The 18,913-nt window shown below is 31.2% G+C and overlaps 1 protein-coding gene across 1 annotated transcript in view; it reads left to right on the top strand.

Annotated features, from left to right (window-relative positions):
• Positions 1–18,913, top strand: part of LOC144837845 (E3 ubiquitin-protein ligase RNF38-like) — a 67,508-nt gene that overhangs the window by 32,792 nt on the left and 15,803 nt on the right. Inside the window, exon 4 of the mRNA XM_078693121.1 lies at positions 14,942–15,156. Within this exon, the coding sequence (XP_078549247.1) occupies positions 14,942–15,156 (215 nt within the window). The remainder of the gene's footprint in view (positions 1–14,941; positions 15,157–18,913) is intronic.

Raw genomic sequence — 18,913 nt, 5'->3', positions numbered from 1 at the left:
ACGTGCTCGTATAGCGTTATTTTAAGTCGGAACTGACTCAAATTTGGTGAATGTACTAAGGATGGTGAGTAGAATGAGATTTGTAAAAAAAATTCATATTTTTTATGCTTTTTAAGTATCGCGCGCGCAAAAACGCATTTTTGCGCAGTAATTTTTTGAAACACGCAAATGGCCTAATTCATGCTCTAAATTGATCAAAACTTAATTTTGAGTGTTTTAAATTTTTAACGCGCGATATCACGCGCATGAACCTACGTGCGCGTGCGTTTTTATTTGCTAATATTTTTACCCTTGATCTGAAGTTTACGTGTAGTGAATTTCATTAATATGTGATAATGAATTATGGAGATATGATTGATAATGTGATTTCGCAAAATGGCGTATAAATGTCGTCACGGATGAGTGATCACGCTGGAAAGCTTATTAGGATTAAGTTATATTATTTGAAAGATATTCTGAAATTTTTGTAATCATTGACATTAAACTTTTTGAGATAATTGTTACACAAAATAGTGTACAGAAACAATAAAAAGAAAAAAAAAAATAATAATAAAGATTTTATACAATAACAATAGGTGATCATTTTATTCTAAATGATCACCTAACTAGAATTTAATTCGTCACTTTGACGAATTATAGGTGATCATTTTTATCATTTTACTGAAATTAATTTTTTTTTAAACATGCACGTACGTTAACATACGATCGGAAAATGTTGATGTATGCCATCCTATTATATGCTTATAGTGCTGAGTTGTGCCTATATGCCATATACAATATGTACAGTATATACTGTATATCTATATACAGTGTAGCATAGGTGAAATTACGGGACACACATGTTCTAATTTTTTGGCATGATGACGTTATCAAACTAAACTTTAAGATGACAATTTCGAAAGATAATTAATTGAGCAAAAAAATATAAGATTTGGAAAAAAATTTGGCACGTAGAAGCGCTGTGCGCGCTCTTTGAATTGTGTATAACTTTGACGAAAAATATGAAAAAACTACTTTTTCACTTCAACTGGCCATATGTTAACGTCACAACATCCGATAGGCTTAATTTTTATTTGAATTAATATCTACATTTCGTCAGCTTTCATAATAAATTATAATCATCAAGGTAACCTTCAATTCTGAAGAGCTGTAAGATATTCAAATTTACTGCGAAGGTGAAATTACACGGCCTACGTTATTCAAGTTTTTACGCGTGATTACGTCATTAAAATGAAGATAGTGTCAACTCATGATAAAGAATATTAATTAAGCAAGCACATACTGAAAGTTGTGCGAAATTCGAGCACACATAACCAAGATGCGCTCTGTTGAATGTCATAATCTACACAAAAAGATAACAAATCCTAATTTTTAAATTCAGGTGGCCATTTGATGACGTCAAAACATTTTGTACGTAAAATGTGTACATGAATTCATATCTACAACTCAATGGCTTCCAGAATAAGTTAAAAAAATCGGGGGTCATCTTGCATTCTGAAGAATTATTTTCATTTTAAAAAAGACCTATTTTTCACCATTTTCAGAACTTTTGTAAAATTAATGTGCGCATTTTGTCATTTTTAACGTGCTCGTATAGCGTTATTTTAAGTCGGAACTGACTCAAATTTGGTGAATGTACTAAGGATGGTGAGTAGAATGAGATTTGTAAAAAAAATTCATATTTTTTGACGTCATTAAAATGAAGATAGTGTCAACTCATGATAAAGATAATTAATTAAGCAAGCACATACTGAAAGTTGTGCGAAATTCGAGCACACATAACCAAGATGCGCTCTGTTGAATGTGATAATCTACACAAAAAGATAACAAATCCTAATTTTTAAATTCAAGTGGCCATTTGATGACGTCAAAACATTTTGTACGTAAAATGTGTACATGAATTCATATCTACAACTCAATGGCTTCCAGAATAAGTTAAAAAAATCGGGGGTCATCTTGCATTCTGAAGAATTATTTTCATTTTAAAAAAGACCTATTTTTCACCATTTTCAGAACTTTTGTAAAATAAATGTGCGCATTTTGTCATTTTTAACGTGCTCGTATAGCGTTATTTTAAGTCGGAACTGACTCAAATTTGGTGAATGTACTAAGGATGGTGAGTAGAATGAGATTTGTAAAAAAAATTCATATTTTTTACGCTTTTTAAGTATCGCGCGCGCAAAAACGCATTTTTGCGCAGTAATTTTTTGAAACACGCAAATGGCCTAATTCATGCTCTAAATTGATCAAAACTTAATTTTGAGCTTTTTAAATTTTTAACGCGCGATATCACGCGCATGAACCTACGTGCGCGTGCGTTTTTATTTGCTAATATTTTTACCCTTGATCTGAAGTTTACGTGTAGTGAATTTCATTAATATGTGATGATTAATTATGGAGATATGATTGATAATGTGATTTCACAAAATGGCGTATAAATGTCGTCACGGATGAGTGATCACGCTGGAAAGCTTATTAGGATTAAGTTGTATTATTTGAAAGATATTGTGAAATTTTGGTAATCATTGGCATTAAACTTTTTGAGATATTTGTTACACAAAATCTGTACAAAAAGAAATTGGGAAGTAAAATTGTTTTTGTATAAAAACAATTTTACACTAGAATTTAATTCGTCACTTTGACGAATTATAGGTGATCATTTTTATCATTTTACTGAAATTAATTTTTTTTTAAACATGCACGTACGTTAACATACGATCGGAAAATGTTGATGTATGCCATCCTATTATATGCTTATAGTGCTGAGTTGTGCCTATATGCCATATACAATATGTACAGTATATACTGTATATCTATATACAGTGTAGCATAGGTGAAATTACGGGACACACATGTTCTAATTTTTTGGCATGATGACGTTATCAAACTAAACTTTAAGATGACAATTTCGAAAGATAATTAATTGAGCAAAAAAATATAAGATTTGGAAAAAAATTTGGCACGTAGAAGCGCTGTGCGCGCTCTTTGAATTGTGTATAACTTTGACGAAAAATATGAAAAAACTACTTTTTCACTTCAACTGGCCATATGTTAACGTCACAACATCCGATAGGCTTAATTTTTATTTGAATTAATATCTACATTTCGTCAGCTTTCATAATAAATTATAATCATCAAGGTAACCTTCAATTCTGAAGAGCTGTAAGATATTCAAATTTACTGCGAAGGTGAAATTACACGGCCTACGTTATTCAAGTTTTTACGCGTGATTACGTCATTAAAATGAAGATAGTGTCAACTCATGATAAAGAATATTAATTAAGCAAGCACATACTGAAAGTTGTGCGAAATTCGAGCACACATAACCAAGATGCGCTCTGTTGAATGTCATAATCTACACAAAAAGATAACAAATCCTAATTTTTAAATTCAAGTGGCCATTTGATGACGTCAAAACATTTTGTACGTAAAATGTGTACATGAATTCATATCTACAACTCAATGGCTTCCAGAATAAGTTAAAAAAATCGGGGGTCATCTTGCATTCTGAAGAATTATTTTCATTTTAAAAAAGACCTATTTTTCACCATTTTCAGAACTTTTGTAAAATTAATGTGCGCATTTTGTCATTTTTAACGTGCTCGTATAGCGTTATTTTAAGTCGGAACTGACTCAAATTTGGTGAATGTACTAAGGATGGTGAGTAGAATGAGATTTGTAAAAAAAATTCATATTTTTTACGCTTTTTAAGTATCGCGCGCGCAAAAACACATTTTTGCGCAGTAATTTTTTGAAACACGCAAATGGCCTAATTCATGCTCTAAATTGATCAAAACTTAATTTTGAGCGTTTTAAATTTTTAACGCGCGATATCACGCGCATGAACCTACGTGCACGTGCGTTTTTATTTGCTAATATTTTTACCCTTGATCTGAAGTTTACGTGTAGTGAATTTCATTAATATGTGATAATGAATTATGGAGATATGATTGATAATGTGATTTCGCAAAATGGCGTATAAATGTCGTCACGGATGAGTGATCACGCTGGAAAGCTTATTAGGATTAAGTTATATTATTTGAAAGATATTCTGAAATTTTTGTAATCATTGACATTAAACTTTTTTAGATAATTGTTACACAAAATAGTGTACAGAAACAATAAAAAGAAACTAGAATTTAATTCGTCACTTTGACGAATTATAGGTGATCATTTTTATCATTTTACTGAAATTAATTTTTTTTAAACATGCACGTACGTTAACATACGATCGGAAAATGTTGATGTATGCCATCCTATTATATGCTTATAGTGCTGAGTTGTGCCTATACGCCATATACAATATGTACAGTATATACTGTATATCTATATACAGTGTAGCATAGGTGAAATTACGGGACACACATGTTCTAATTTTTTGGGATGATGACGTTATCAAACTAAACTTTAAGATGACAATTTCGAAAGATAATTAATTGAGCAAAAAAATATAAGATTTTGAAAAAAATTTGGCACGTAGAAGCGCTGTGCGCGCTCTTTGAATTGTGTATAACTTTGACGAAAAATATGAAAAAACTACTTTTTCACTTCAACTGGCCATATGTTAACGTCACAACATCCGATAGGCTTAATTTTTATATGAATTAATATCTACATTTCATCAGCTTTCATAATAAATTATAATCATCAAGGTAACCTTCAATTCTGAAGAGCTGTAAGATATTCAAATTTACTGCGACGGTGAAATTACACGGCCTACGTTATTCAAGTTTTTACGCGTGATGACGTCATTAAAATGAAGATAGTGTCAACTCATGATAAAGATAATTAATTAAGCAAGCACATACTGAAAGTTGTGCGAAATTCGAGCACACATAACCAAGATGCGCTCTGTTGAATGTGATAATCTACACAAAAAGATAACAAATCCTAATTTTTAAATTCAAGTGGCCATTTGATGACGTCAAAACATTTTGTACGTAAAATGTGTACATGAATTCATATCTACAACTCAATGGCTTCCAGAATAAGTTAAAAAAATCGGGGGTCATCTTGCATTCTGAAGAATTATTTTCATTTTAAAAAAGACCTATTTTTCACCATTTTCAGAACTTTTGTAAAATTAATGTGCGCATTTTGTCATTTTTAACGTGCTCGTATAGCGTTATTTTAAGTCGGAACTGACTCAAATTTGGTGAATGTACTAAGGATGGTGAGTAGAATGAGATTTGTAAAAAAAATTCATGTTTTTTACGCTTTTTAAGTATCGCGCGCGCAAAAACGCATTTTTGCGCAGTAATTTTTTGAAACACGCAAATGGCCTAATTCATGCTCTAAATTGATCAAAACTTAATTTTGAGCGTTTTAAATTTTCAATGCGCGATATCACGCGCATGAACCTACGTGCGCGTGCGTTTTTATTTGCTAATATTTTTACCCTTGATCTGAAGTTTACGTGTAGTGAATTTCATTATTATGTGATAATGAATTATGGAGATATGATTGATAATGTGATTTCGCAAAATGGCGTATAAATGTCGTCACGGATGAGTGATCACGCTGGAAAGCTTATTAGGATTAAGTTATATTATTTGAAAGATATTCTGAAATTTTTGTAATCATTGACATTAAACTTTTTGAGATAATTGTTACACAAAATAGTGTACAGAAACAATAAAAAGAAAAAAAAAAAAAATAATAATAAAGATTTTATACAATAACAATAGGTGATCATTTTATTCTAAATGATCACCTAAAAAAATAAAAAAAATAAAAAAAATAAAAAAAATAATAATAAAGATTTTATACAATAACAATAGGTGATCATTTTATTCTAAATGATCACCTAATTATAATCGTGCACTGGTTAGTCATGGAAGTAAAAAATAGGGTGAAACTTTCTATTTTAAGATGTTTTCATGCTTGCATTATGTACAAGATGGTATTTAATGCTATTTAATCTTTTTGTTTAGTCAATACGTCTCTGAATGTGATCTAGTTCATAGACAAAGTTATTGATTTTTTTTTATTGTCATAAACCCTCCTTAGTATGGGAGTTCTGTAGTATGGGATTTTGGATTGAATATATCATTGGAAAACATAGAAATAAAGAAGAAAGGAGTAAAATAAATCAATAATGTCTTTTCCAGGATTGTTAAAATGTACTGGTAGGTTAAAGTAGGATTTCTGTAGGAGTAGCTGAGGCTAATCCTTTGTGTAACTACTGTAGTAAACATAAATACCTCTTATCAGGACTTCTGGCCCATGCCTAAATCCTGTTCTTTGTTTTCTGATAAGCCATGAGGTAAGCTTTGTTGCTCAGTGTTCTTGAGTCCACAGAAGGAGTCAGATGTATAAGAATTTGGTGTAAGAATATTTTGCAAACCGATTATTTTAAATAGAGAGCGAATTGTTATTCTAAGGTAGGTTATAGAGTTTCCAATGTTGCTTTCTTCGACTTTGATACATTTAACTATATATCGATTGTTTCAATGATGTTAAAAAATAATAAGATACTTTAGTACAGAAATAGGTTTAGCTACTATATTTTGTTTACATTTTTACCAAATTTGTACTTTATAAAATCTGGAAGGTATGTAAAAATAATTACAGATGTCATCTAATATTAAAATAGTTACCATAACAACCAATGTAAACATTGGATTGAGGATAATGAAACATTGGAATCAGAAGGAATTAAATACAGTATGTATTTCATGTGACCCCATTCTTAAAGTGTAATGTCTTGAATGAAGATGATCTAGAAAAGTAGAAAGTAAATGACTACAGTATACTCATTGTTTTTATACTAAGTTAAATATTTCATTGTTTTTTTTTTATTTTACAATTTCAGTAGTATAGTTAGTAAAGATTGGTTAGTTTAGAATTTCTTTGATTTTAATTTATTTTAAAAAAACTGAAAACTTGGCACTTTCTTTTGACTGTTTTCTTCTACTGCTTTGATTTAGCCTTTTGCTTATTTTATTTTATTCTCCAAGATCTACCCACACATTTTTTTTCAGTAATTTGCCTTTTGGAATATAAAATAAGACGTAATATGATACAATCTTCGGTTTTTTTTTTCATTCGTTTCATGTTTTAAAAATTATACTTGTCGAAATTAGTAGAGTGGTCAGTGAAGCGTGACAGCTGTAATTGGGTCAGAGTTTTAGTCACAATTAGTCTTAGGAGCAAAGATTTCTAGAGCAACAACCGGTATTTGCAATCGGCCATATGGACTCCAAAATAGAATCTTGTCACTGTGATTGGCTTACTATGACCTTTGACATTTTTATTTATTAATATGAAAAAAAAAAATAATGTTCACAGTTTTCATTATTTTCACCTTTTCGTTGGGTTGCTTCATTGCGTTTTAATTTGTTGAGGGAATTTTTAATCTTTGAATAAACCAAACGGAGATTAAACTTTGTATAGGAAATTTGTGGTGTAAAATTCACCAAAAACGAATAAGTTTGAGAAATTATAATATTTAGGAAATACAAAAGGTGAACAACAAAGAAAATCATTGAAGCTGATATTGCTTCTGTTAATAAATGTGTTGAGATATTTAGGTCATTCTACTCAGCGTAGGTCAAGGCGACACAAAGTTTAAATATCTCTTATGTTTTATGTATTGGTGGTTTTACTTCATTATACTGTGTCAACTTAAACCTGACCCTAAGAATTAGATATAATATTGCATACAATACATTGTATTGATCTTAATGTTGATAGTATTACTTAAAATGTATAGGACCGGAACAAGGGTTGCTAAAGGCAGTTAAGATTACCTTCTGAGGTTGTTGTGGTATATGCTTAATTGTTTATGAATATTTTATATGAACTTTAACCTTTCTTGTTTCATTTTCCATAAGTTCTTTTGTGTTTTGTTGAGATGGAAAATCAGATTAAGATCCAATTTTTTGTGACTCGTTTTAAGTACTTAAATACATTTAAGATGAGTCACATTATTCACTAGAACATGATTCATATGAAGTCTGTACTGACCTACCAGCTTTAATGGTAGTTTCTTATGAAGTAAAAATGCTTGTTTTTAGGGCCTTTACTTTTAAATGACACTAAAGTATAGACATTTTTCAAGTACTGATACTCTAAAATACATGTTTTTAGGGCCTACTACCACTAGACTATTTTCAAGATGGAAGTACTGCTACAATACATGTCATATTCAATGTAACAAACAACAGTAGCCGGAGTGAGCATTATAAACCTATAACAAATTCAAAAGTTCATTTTAATGGTTTATTTGAGAAATATTGATTTATCAAAACAAGTTACTAACCCACTTCATAATAATAACATAGTTCTAATGAAAAACATAGTACCAGCAAAATAAAAAAAAAACTTTCAAAAGATATATGATGATCATAGAATAAAAAGGAAGGCATTGTTGTTGAGGGACACTAGTGAACACCTTTGGTTTGTTTACAGCTTTCATTGTTATTATCTATTATTGCAGGTACACATTTCAATAAAGACAGATGTTTACAGTATTGTTCCTCAGATTTTAGAACATTTGGTTTTCATTTTCTCAATTTTAATACCAACTAACAGTTTCTATGTAAGTTATACGGGCAGAATCTCCATTTTGAATACCATTTTAACTTTAACCAGAACAACTACTACTGTATTTATTTGAATAAACGTCCCGCTTTGAAAAAAATGCCTCCCTCAAATAAATGCAACCCTTAAGACCATCATTTTGAATAAACTCCCTACCCTCCCCCTCGAATAAACAACCCAGGGCCTTTATTTATTTCCTCGAATAAACGCCCTGCCACATGCATATATACACAATATTGTATTACAACACATTTATATTTGTAGTAGAATTCATTGATTGACATGATCTACAATTTTCCAAGCATTCTGATTATTACTGTATTTTATCACTTCTTGATATATTCCCCCTAAAAACCGTCCTGAACATAACCACCCTGGGGCTCTATCCGAATAAATATGGTATACCATCAAGGTAAACATTACAGCATGTACATTTCTTCTTGGTTTTTCTTATGGAAATGTAGTTATAACATAACCTAATAGTAATATCATAATACTGTATACCAACCCAATGTACAAGTAAGTAGTAAACACACAATCCTTTAGATTATTTGCAATTCTGGAGTATCGTTTCGCACCACTTGATTTCTATACTAAATCACCCACTTCCTCTTGGCTTTGTTATGTTAAATTATGATTTAGTATCTGGTTCAATATGTGCCAAAACTCTTATTGAAGAAAGTGTTGTTTTGAAACTGTTAACAAAGAAAGGTTACCTTATTGTTTGTTGTATACATTGGCTGTGGTGTTGTAGAATTTAGCATTTGTAGAATTCAGCATTTGTAGCAACAAACACTTTTGAAAGGTTATTATAGCAACAATATCAACATACAAATAAATAGTCTTTCAAAGTCATGTTTTAGATTTTTTTTAAATTCCCAATAGAGAGAAAATGTGTAAAATATGAACCCTTAATCTGTTTGTATTTTAACTTCTGAAAATAATCACGAATATCAAGATTTTAATGAATTTGAGTATGACATAACAATTGTTTTAAATTTTAAAGTCAATTTGTTTTAAATCAAGTTGTTATAGTTGTTCAACAGACATTTGAATGTTATGAAATTATGGTTGACTTATACAAACCACTGTATGACTTATGGAAGTCTACACTATCAAATTAGGTTGACAAAATGTCCAAATATGGTAGTGATGTGACATCATCATGTCCATATATAGGCACATCACATTTGTTTTGTCACATAAAGTTTGATAGTGTAGACAAGGCTTTAGAAGCCAAACATACCTATTCAACTTTGTCTCTGTAACTTAGTAATAGTAGAAAAAAAATGCAATTGAAAATAATAAATATTTTTTTATTATGCAAAATATAAATGATAGAATAAATATTCTGCAATAAAAATTATATAATTATTATATTATAATAAAAGATTACAATACAATAATCACGCGAAGCCTGTTAACAACATACAAAGGACAAAATTGTATTGAGTATCGAGCTAACAAAGACCAGTATACATATCTTTAACCTTCTATTGCCTAGATACATATATTATAATATCATTTTGATTTGTTCTCTTGTGGCATTATTACAATTTGTACTTAACAATATGTTTTCATTTTCGCACAGACAGTTTTTGTGCAAACACATTTCCAATTCATAACCACTTTTACGGGATTTTAGTGCTCGTTTGTTACTGAATACAATGTAGGTTCACTTAATAATATGGGCCAGATATTCAGATTTTACTCAATTTTAAATGATACATTTAATTATATGCATATTTATTTGTTGTTTTTGTTACTGCTATTAAGGGGACACTTTCTTTTGAAACCAATATTAGGGGAAATATATATATTGTTAGATCCCATAGATTTCCCTTAGATCCCATAGATTTTCTTTAGATCCCATAGATTTTCTTTAGATCCCATAGATTTCCCTTAGATCCTATAAATTATATTTATTTCAATTTGATTTTTATTGTTACATGTTTATGTCTCGTCATGATGTATTTTTGTGAGGGTCCCTAATGATCAGCCTCTGCTGGATGGACCACCTTTGTAAAATATTGTTGAAATAAAAATAAATAGATTTCACTTAGATCACATAGATAAAGCTACCTTTTTAAAATTAGAAATAGATTGTACTTTAATAAACAAAGAAACTGAGCATGATTAATGATAAGTCATGGGTCAATAGTCATACAGAGATGCACTCTAGGTCGTTGCACTATCTCTATAGAAATAGTAAACAAAACACCCATAGATACTCCCACTATATCATACAGTAATGTCGCATAATATGAGTAGTCAGGAATATACAGTTACTACTCAGTCCAGAAGAGGTGTTGCCTTCCAGTAGTTTGTACTTAGGAACATTGAATTAATATCACATTCAAAGGTAAAAAGCTTATTGTATTTGCAATTATATGATAATTTATTACTGAACCCAACTGATGTATGATATCTATTGACATGTTAGAACTTTAGACTTTACGATATCACTTTAAACTTTATAATAACACTAATGATGTGATAGTATACCAACCACAAGAGGAACTTCTAATTAATTAATTTATTATTAGTATAGTATCTGCTAGTATTTGTAAGCTTTGCCTGAGAACTTTAACACCTGTAAAATTGTTGGTTCAACATCGGATTTCCCATGGCTGTATGAAATGAAGACTTCATTAACAGTACAATGTGATATTGCTGTTGTATTGTCAACAGAGATTTTCAATTTTCCATCTGACAAAATAAACACATGTATCTCAAACAACCACTAATGATTTTAAGAATTAGTCCAATGATTAAAATTATGTATTTGTGAGAGAGACAACCAAAACTGAGAATATTTAGGTTTTTATACCAGAACCATCCTAACACCTTCATTTATACTTAAATACCTAAAAAGTATTTACATTGAAAATTATTTTACTTCCTCACCCTTAACTTTTGCCATCTACCCTTAGATTTTTGTAACTAAATCTGAGACAAAAACGATTCTGAGACTAAATGCAGGCATAGTAATTAAAGGATGTGTTAAAGATAGCGAAGAAATGATCAAGTAATTCACAATGTATAGGCTGTAGCAGATTGTATATTAATAACAATGCAGTATGCAACAAGTACTTGATAGCAAGCCTGTTTGTTTTAAGTGTACACGTTAAACACAGCAGGATTCAACAGCTGAATGTGCAGGATCAATAATAATCAACATCATCATTGTTTCTTCGCAAAGAATTCGAATATCTCATCTTTTGTTTGAAACATGCTGTTAACCACTCTAAATGTAGTTCCATGCTGGGTGCTGTATGTGTCTGGTATGCTTTTTGCAGTGACCATGCTGTAAAAACAAAAACTCTTTTCTGTACTCTGATAGTTTTAACATGTTAGCATGCAAAAATATAAAATGTTTCGCCAGTGTTGTGATATTTTATGATGACTTTACCAGAGGTGTGTGCAATATGTGGACATGAAATTGAGAACAGCAATGTGTGCCTTCTTTAATCTGTTTTGAATTTCTTTGTTTCTTTATCTAGAATTTTCATAGCTTAGCAATAACCTGTGTACTCTATCTCATGCTGATAAAATGAAATAATGAATGATTTTAATAATTACTGTATGAGAGAAACAAGTTCAATAACCTATCCTACAAATATTCAGAAGCAAAATTACAATATTTGATAGTATTTTATTGTTGTATTTGTTTGTGTGATGCTCACTAGTAAGCACATTCAAAGGAAGTCTCTCCGCAATGTACAACTTGAAAAAAAACGTTTTTCTTATGTCGATTTCCAAGACAATATAAAGTTTAATGTGATATTTCTAGCTAAAACCAATAAATAAAATATATGAAATCATTTATTATGAAAAATTATGTAAATGAGACATTTTTTTGTTCAATACGTCTTGAATTTGCCATATTGACTGTCAATAACTACACAAATCAGTATTATTATAGTGAAATATAAATTGATTCATTGTTGGCTAGGTTGAATTAATTTGTTTTGGTCACCAAAACTGATATATTGCAAGTCTACATTTATTTTTAAGGGGTTATTTTCTCCTAGCCCAGCTTAATTTTTACTTAGCATTATTGTGTAGTCTGCACTCTTAAAAAGTAAGCCCTCTGTAGATAGTGAACTGTTTTAACCTTGTGGTTTTATTAATTGCTAATTTATAGATTGCTCTAGGAGGGTTGTTAATAAGTAAGAAGAAACGAGATAAAAGTACCTTGATCTTACGATAATCTTGTATTATTCATTTCAATGTATCATAGTTACATGCATGAAGTAAGCGTGTATTGGCCTAACAAAAAAAATTGTTTATAGTTGAAATTGCATGCATAAGTGAATTTTCTACAGCGCCCTAAATTTTGTACCAATCTTTCGGCCTATTAGCTGTTTTTAGGGGACCCGTTGTTAGGCGTTATCCAGTGAATTTTGTTTTAGATTTTTAATTCCAAACTGCTTTTAAATCTAGAATCTTTGTTTACATATTTTTAAGATGATTTTTCTGATGATCAGATATTGTTGATGACACTTGCGTTAACTACATCTTGCATTCTTTATGTTATTTTGTAAATTGAGGCATATTCTCTTGGGAGACTCTTTCCAAGAGCAAGGTACTCTTCTACATATCGTTAGTTTTTGCCGCAACGATTCATATCACGTAAGCATTTTAAGATCTTAATTGAGACTATTAAACACTAAAAGTGCAAATTAGTCATTGTAACTGAACAGTGTTAGCGTAGTGGCCATGACCTTCTGATTCTAAGCTTTTAACCATGATTGCAATTTAGACTTAAGTTTTAAAACAAATTTGCATAATATTATACATTGATGGTTGGCAATTATGGGGTTATATTGTTATTGTGTTTTAAGTTAATGCGCGTGTCCTAGTTTTAAATTTGATATCGCTAATGAGTACAAAAGATTGTAATTTAGTTGTCCATAAAATAGAACCTCTCCTTTGGGACAACACACCTCTAAAGCTCTGTCTACACTATCAAACTTTATGTGACAAAAAAATGTGATGTGCCCATATATGGACATAATATCATATCACTACTATATTTGAGCATATTGCTACCATATTTGTGCACATCACACTTTTTTTGTTAAACTAGTTTGATATTGTAGACAGAGCTTTAAGAGGACACAGATAGAAGGTATTCTTCTTTAGCTATCAATGAAATTGAAGTTATGTGGGAAAATGTTTTTTTTAGGCACTTTACTAATAAGTGCAGCTATACATAGCTTTACTGCGTGGTCTAGTTGAATAATCAAATCAACAAAACCTTGCTTAATTAATTTCATTGATGCAGAATGATTCTATTGCATACATTTCGATCATTAACATCATTGTAGTCTGTGAATAGCATAAGGCCCCCCTGTGTTTTTGTCAACTGGCAGGTTTTTGATATTAATTAGTTGATGTTAGTGTTCTATTAATGTATACTGCATTATTAAAGTTGTATACTACTAGATAAGAATAGTTTAATGTCTTGTGAGCCAACTCATCAATAACCTAATTACGCCATCAAGTTTTTTTTTTACACCATTCAACAGCAAATACATTTACTTACTTACTTACATGATGTAAAACCCATGCTTTTTAAGTCTCATACGAGGCTTAGGTAGTGGCCTGTATTGAGTGTAAAATTTGGAAATTTCGGAAGGATTTGAACCAAAAATGCTGGGATTCGCAAGCAAACATGTCAACCACCATGCCACTGTTTCAGCAACAACTCTTTAGTACATTTTATTAAAAAAAAACACAAAATAATCAAATATACCGTTGTGTCATTTCATGATGGAAGATTCATTTTAAAATAAACAAAATAAACACGTTTTACGTTTTTTTAAGTATATTTTTGATTTCTATGAGATCAAATGTCTCATCAGATTTCACCCACATTCTCCTTAACCTTGATTTTGAATATTTTCTCATTTATTATATTTTTTACATAAGATAGTTTTACAGGTAATTTGATAAATAATATTGTATATCAGTCATACAAGTCATTTATATAGTAGTATGTTTGTGTATGTGTTGACATCCTGCTATTTCAACCATGTGCTTGTTTTGTTCCGGAGAGAAATCTTTTACGAATTGTAACCAAGAGATCTTGGATATAGAGACCCGCGTTGCACCAAATTTTCGTTATATAAAATTGTAAGAAATGCTTATTTTTCTAGAACTTACTGAAAAAACAATTGAGCTCATCATATGTATACCTTGTGATATCTCTTTTATACAATTTATACAAATAAGTGCTGATTTTGGTAGCCAAACATTTTAATGACTCCTAGTCCTACAGTAATCCGGAACTATGAAAATGTATTTATGCATACTGGTGCGTATTAGTAATATTTTGTTAATTTTCTTATGGTTTTAAAACTAACAAACTGTTTATTATCTGTCTTTATAGAGTGAAAGCCCAACACGGAAACGAAGGAGAATGTCTCAAGGGTTGATTGATTTGGCAGCTTCACCGAGTCCTCCCTTAGTAAGACCGTGGCAAACACCAAATCAATCGCAACCCTGGTTGCAGCCGAGTTCAAGCATCAGTAATTATAACAATCCAAGATTGGGTTCAATAATTGAGCGTTGTAATCCACAGCCTAGAATTAACGACAGGAGAAGGTACGTAATTATGGCATGGATGTTATTGCGTTGGTAAAAAGGTGGGCGGGGACACTCACATTTAAAGTCTTCCATATTATAGTTCTCCGCTAAACATAACCTAGCCTAATATCAATAAAACACTATCTAAAGCTACACTATCAAACTTTATGTGATAAAATATCACTACCATATTTGCACATCACACTTATTTTTGTCAAACTAGTTTGATCGTGTAGACAGAGCTTTAGAAACCAAGGACTATGTTAATTCTGTTGCTACAGTACCCACACATAACTATTTGACACCTGCACTACCTACATGTACTAAACTCTGTCTGTTAAACAGTAGCTGTTAACTTTAAAATTGGGTAGCCTTTTTGTCTGTGTTGAATTTAATGTTCAACTATCAAAACAGTATAAATACACTGTATTATATTTCTATATCTTTGACACATGGGTGACATTAGTTTCTCCTATTTCTCTACCCTTTAAATCATCTAGGTCGTGAACTCCATCCACAAAATACTTTACACATTTGTCACATTTTGTAAACTAAGAATATGATTGGTTGACATTTGTAGTACCGAAAATACTTTCCCTCCTATATTCCCACTCAAAATTGTTAGACTTTAGTTCTGTGTCTGCTAATCTAAAGCTCTGTCTACACTATCAAACTAGTTTGATGTGCCCAAATAAGGTAGTGATATGTCCAAATATTGTAGTGATATGACATCATTATGTCCATATATGGGCACATGACATTTTTTGTCACATAAAGTTTGATAGTGTAGACAGAGTTCCAGAAAACCATACGGTTACCTAAAATGTTTTGTTTATTCTATGATAAAAATTGCATGAATTTTATTTAAACATACTGTATGAAACTGTTGGAAACTTGGCCTGTTTTGCACAAACTGTAATGAATATATATATATATACTTTGTTATTTGGAGACAGCACTGCAAGTCCAACAATAATGAGTAATCGCTCTCTGATATCATCTGCTTAATTCTCTAAACTTAGATTATGGCCTCAATGATTACATATAGAATGGACACTCTCTGCTATCAAAGAATAATCAATTTTATTTCTTTAAAGAAATAGTTATAGATAGTTCAATGCTTCTCTGACTTTCTTCTTTTGCATAACATAACAAAAATTGTACAAATATTTTCCAATAGTTTATACAAATTGTGTTTACTAATTCTAAAATTCTGTTTTGTGTGAATTCACCCATGCCAAACGTTATTCAATTATTCAACAGCAAAGATCACCTTCATCTGCAACTTTCGAAAAAATGTGTAAGATTAGTGTAGGAGATTAGGAGGGATTAAAAAATCCATCTGATAATTGGTAGGGAATAGATGCATGTCAAATATGGGCTGTTTAATCAAAACAAAATATATAAGACCTGCAAGATTACTTTGATAATCTCTGCACTTTTTGGATTATATCTCAATTTGTAATCAGTAAAAATGGTCAATAATCAAAAAAATATTTATAAATTTTACTCTAGAAAAAAATAATCAAAAAAACTTTCGTGAAATCAAATATGTAACAAACAAATTTATAACGCTTATTTATTTATTCTTAATTTCATTATATACGATACACACTTTCAGTACTAGCATACTGTGTTTCATAAGTGGTACAGTTGCATTTAAACTAAGATGTTGATCAAAGGCATACGTATGCTTATGGATAATATCATGTTGTGGAGGTATGGACAACAGAAACCCTGTCTGCAGTGTAATAAAGGACAACAATAGACAGATAATGAATATGCATGGATTTACGGAAAGTTGAACACAGTATATATACAGTAAATATTGAAACCTAGCAGCAGAGAAACCATTGGAACATACCGTTACTGAAAATTAAAGATAAATACAGTAAAACAATGATTTATGGATATTATGATTTTAATAATAATTTGAATGTTAAAACGTGGGGGACTTATGTTGACTGATTTGAAAACAGATGTTAAATAATATGTATTTGGTGAGTGGTTTGTTTGCTCGTATGTAGTCAGGACTTCCTCTTATGACAAAAGCCTTACTTATCTTCTGTATACTTCCTTCTTATATTTATTACAACTATTTTAAAGATAATATGATAATAAATGATGTTTAATTCAGTACTGGTGCACTTCCTGGTGGCCACCTGTTTGGTATCAGCATTTCCTATTGTATCCTGTAACCATATTGCTTATTGACAAAAACTGATAAAAATAAACCATGCTTATTTCAATAACAATGGAAATAACAATAGCATTGTAAAATTTCTAAACTTAATTATTTTTTCGTTGTTGTGGTTTTACTCTGATTTGGTTCTTAATACAATATGTTAACCACAAATAATTATCCAATGATTTTACTTTAAAAATAATATTTTTAATTATTCCACCTTATCCAGCTATGTTCTAATACTCCCGATATTTCTTCAGAACTCCCATGAATATTTAAAAAATTAACCAATTTTTTGTTTGAAAACAAAAACAATAAAAATTGTTCAAACCCATGTTTACTGTCCAAATTATGTTTATTTTTGTCTCTAATATTATATATATTACGTTCAATAAGTTGCTAGAATAGCGCGACGCTCCTTGTAACCATTGAAATATCGATCGCAGGGTATTTTGTGATATCGTAAGTAATATAGATGGCGTAAGAGCAACAAAAAAACTAGCTCGCATTAACCAGCCCACGATCTTCATTGCCGTGATTGCGCCAAAATATGTAAACCTCCAAAAGTTGTTAAATTAAAGGTTTGAACGTCTGCCTTATCTCATTAATTTCTATAGGTTTAATTACTAGTAACAATTGTAAAGCATGAACTGTTAATTGCAGTTTACTGCAGTATCATAATCATATGCTGCAGTACAATCGTCATCATGTTTGTAATAATTGGACGGATTGCATCCTTCCATTAATTTTTTTTGGTCAATATTCAAATTTGAAATTATCCTATCCAGTTACAATTAAGCCCATTAATTACGACTTGATTTCATTTTACTTCATTGTTTGTTTATATGACACAGCAGACCATAACAGACTATGAAACGCTGCTTTAAATTTCCACCAAATATTGTTGTACAGCAGGAAACATATTCGGAAAGTCATTTCCCAGAGCTTTTCCTGTATTAAACTGCATGTAATTGAGGGCTTGCAATGTGTCTGTTTGCTGAGGGCTTGCAATGTGTCTGTGTGTTGAGGGCTTGCAATGTGTCTGTGTGTTGAGGGCTTGCAATGTGTCTGTGTGTTGAGGGCTTGCAATGTGTCTGTGTGCTTGTGTGCTGAGGGCTTGCAATGTGTCTCTGTGTTGAGGGCTTGCAATGTGTCTGTGTGCTTGTGTGCTGAGGGCTTGCAATGTGTCTGTGTCTTGAGGGCTTGCAATGTGTCTGTGTGTTGAGGGCTTGCAATGTGTCTGTGTGCTTGTGTGCTGAGGGCTTGCAATGTGTCTGTGAGGTTGTGTCTTGAGGGCTTGCAATGTGTCTGTGTGGTTGTGTCTTGAGGGCTTACAATGTGTCTGTGTGGTTGTGTCTTGTAGGCTTGCAATGTGTCTGTGTGCTTGTGTGCTGAGGGCTTGCAATGTGTCTGTGAGGTTGTGTCTTGAGGGCTTGCAATGTGTCTGTGTGGTTGTGTCTTGAGGGCTTGCAATGTGTCTGTGAGGTTGTGTCTTGAGGGCTTGCAATGTGTGGTTGTGTGTTGAGGGCTTGCAATGTGTCTGTGTGCTTGTGTGTTGAGGGCTTGCAATGTGTCTGTGAGGTTGTGTCT

Source organism: Antedon bifida, chromosome 3, assembly GCF_963402885.1.
Source record: "Antedon bifida chromosome 3, ecAntBifi1.1, whole genome shotgun sequence".
NCBI lineage: Eukaryota > Metazoa > Echinodermata > Crinoidea > Comatulida > Antedonidae > Antedon > Antedon bifida.
The sequence above is the reverse complement of the archived record's forward strand: the minus strand, read 5'-3'. Positions and strand labels throughout refer to the sequence as shown.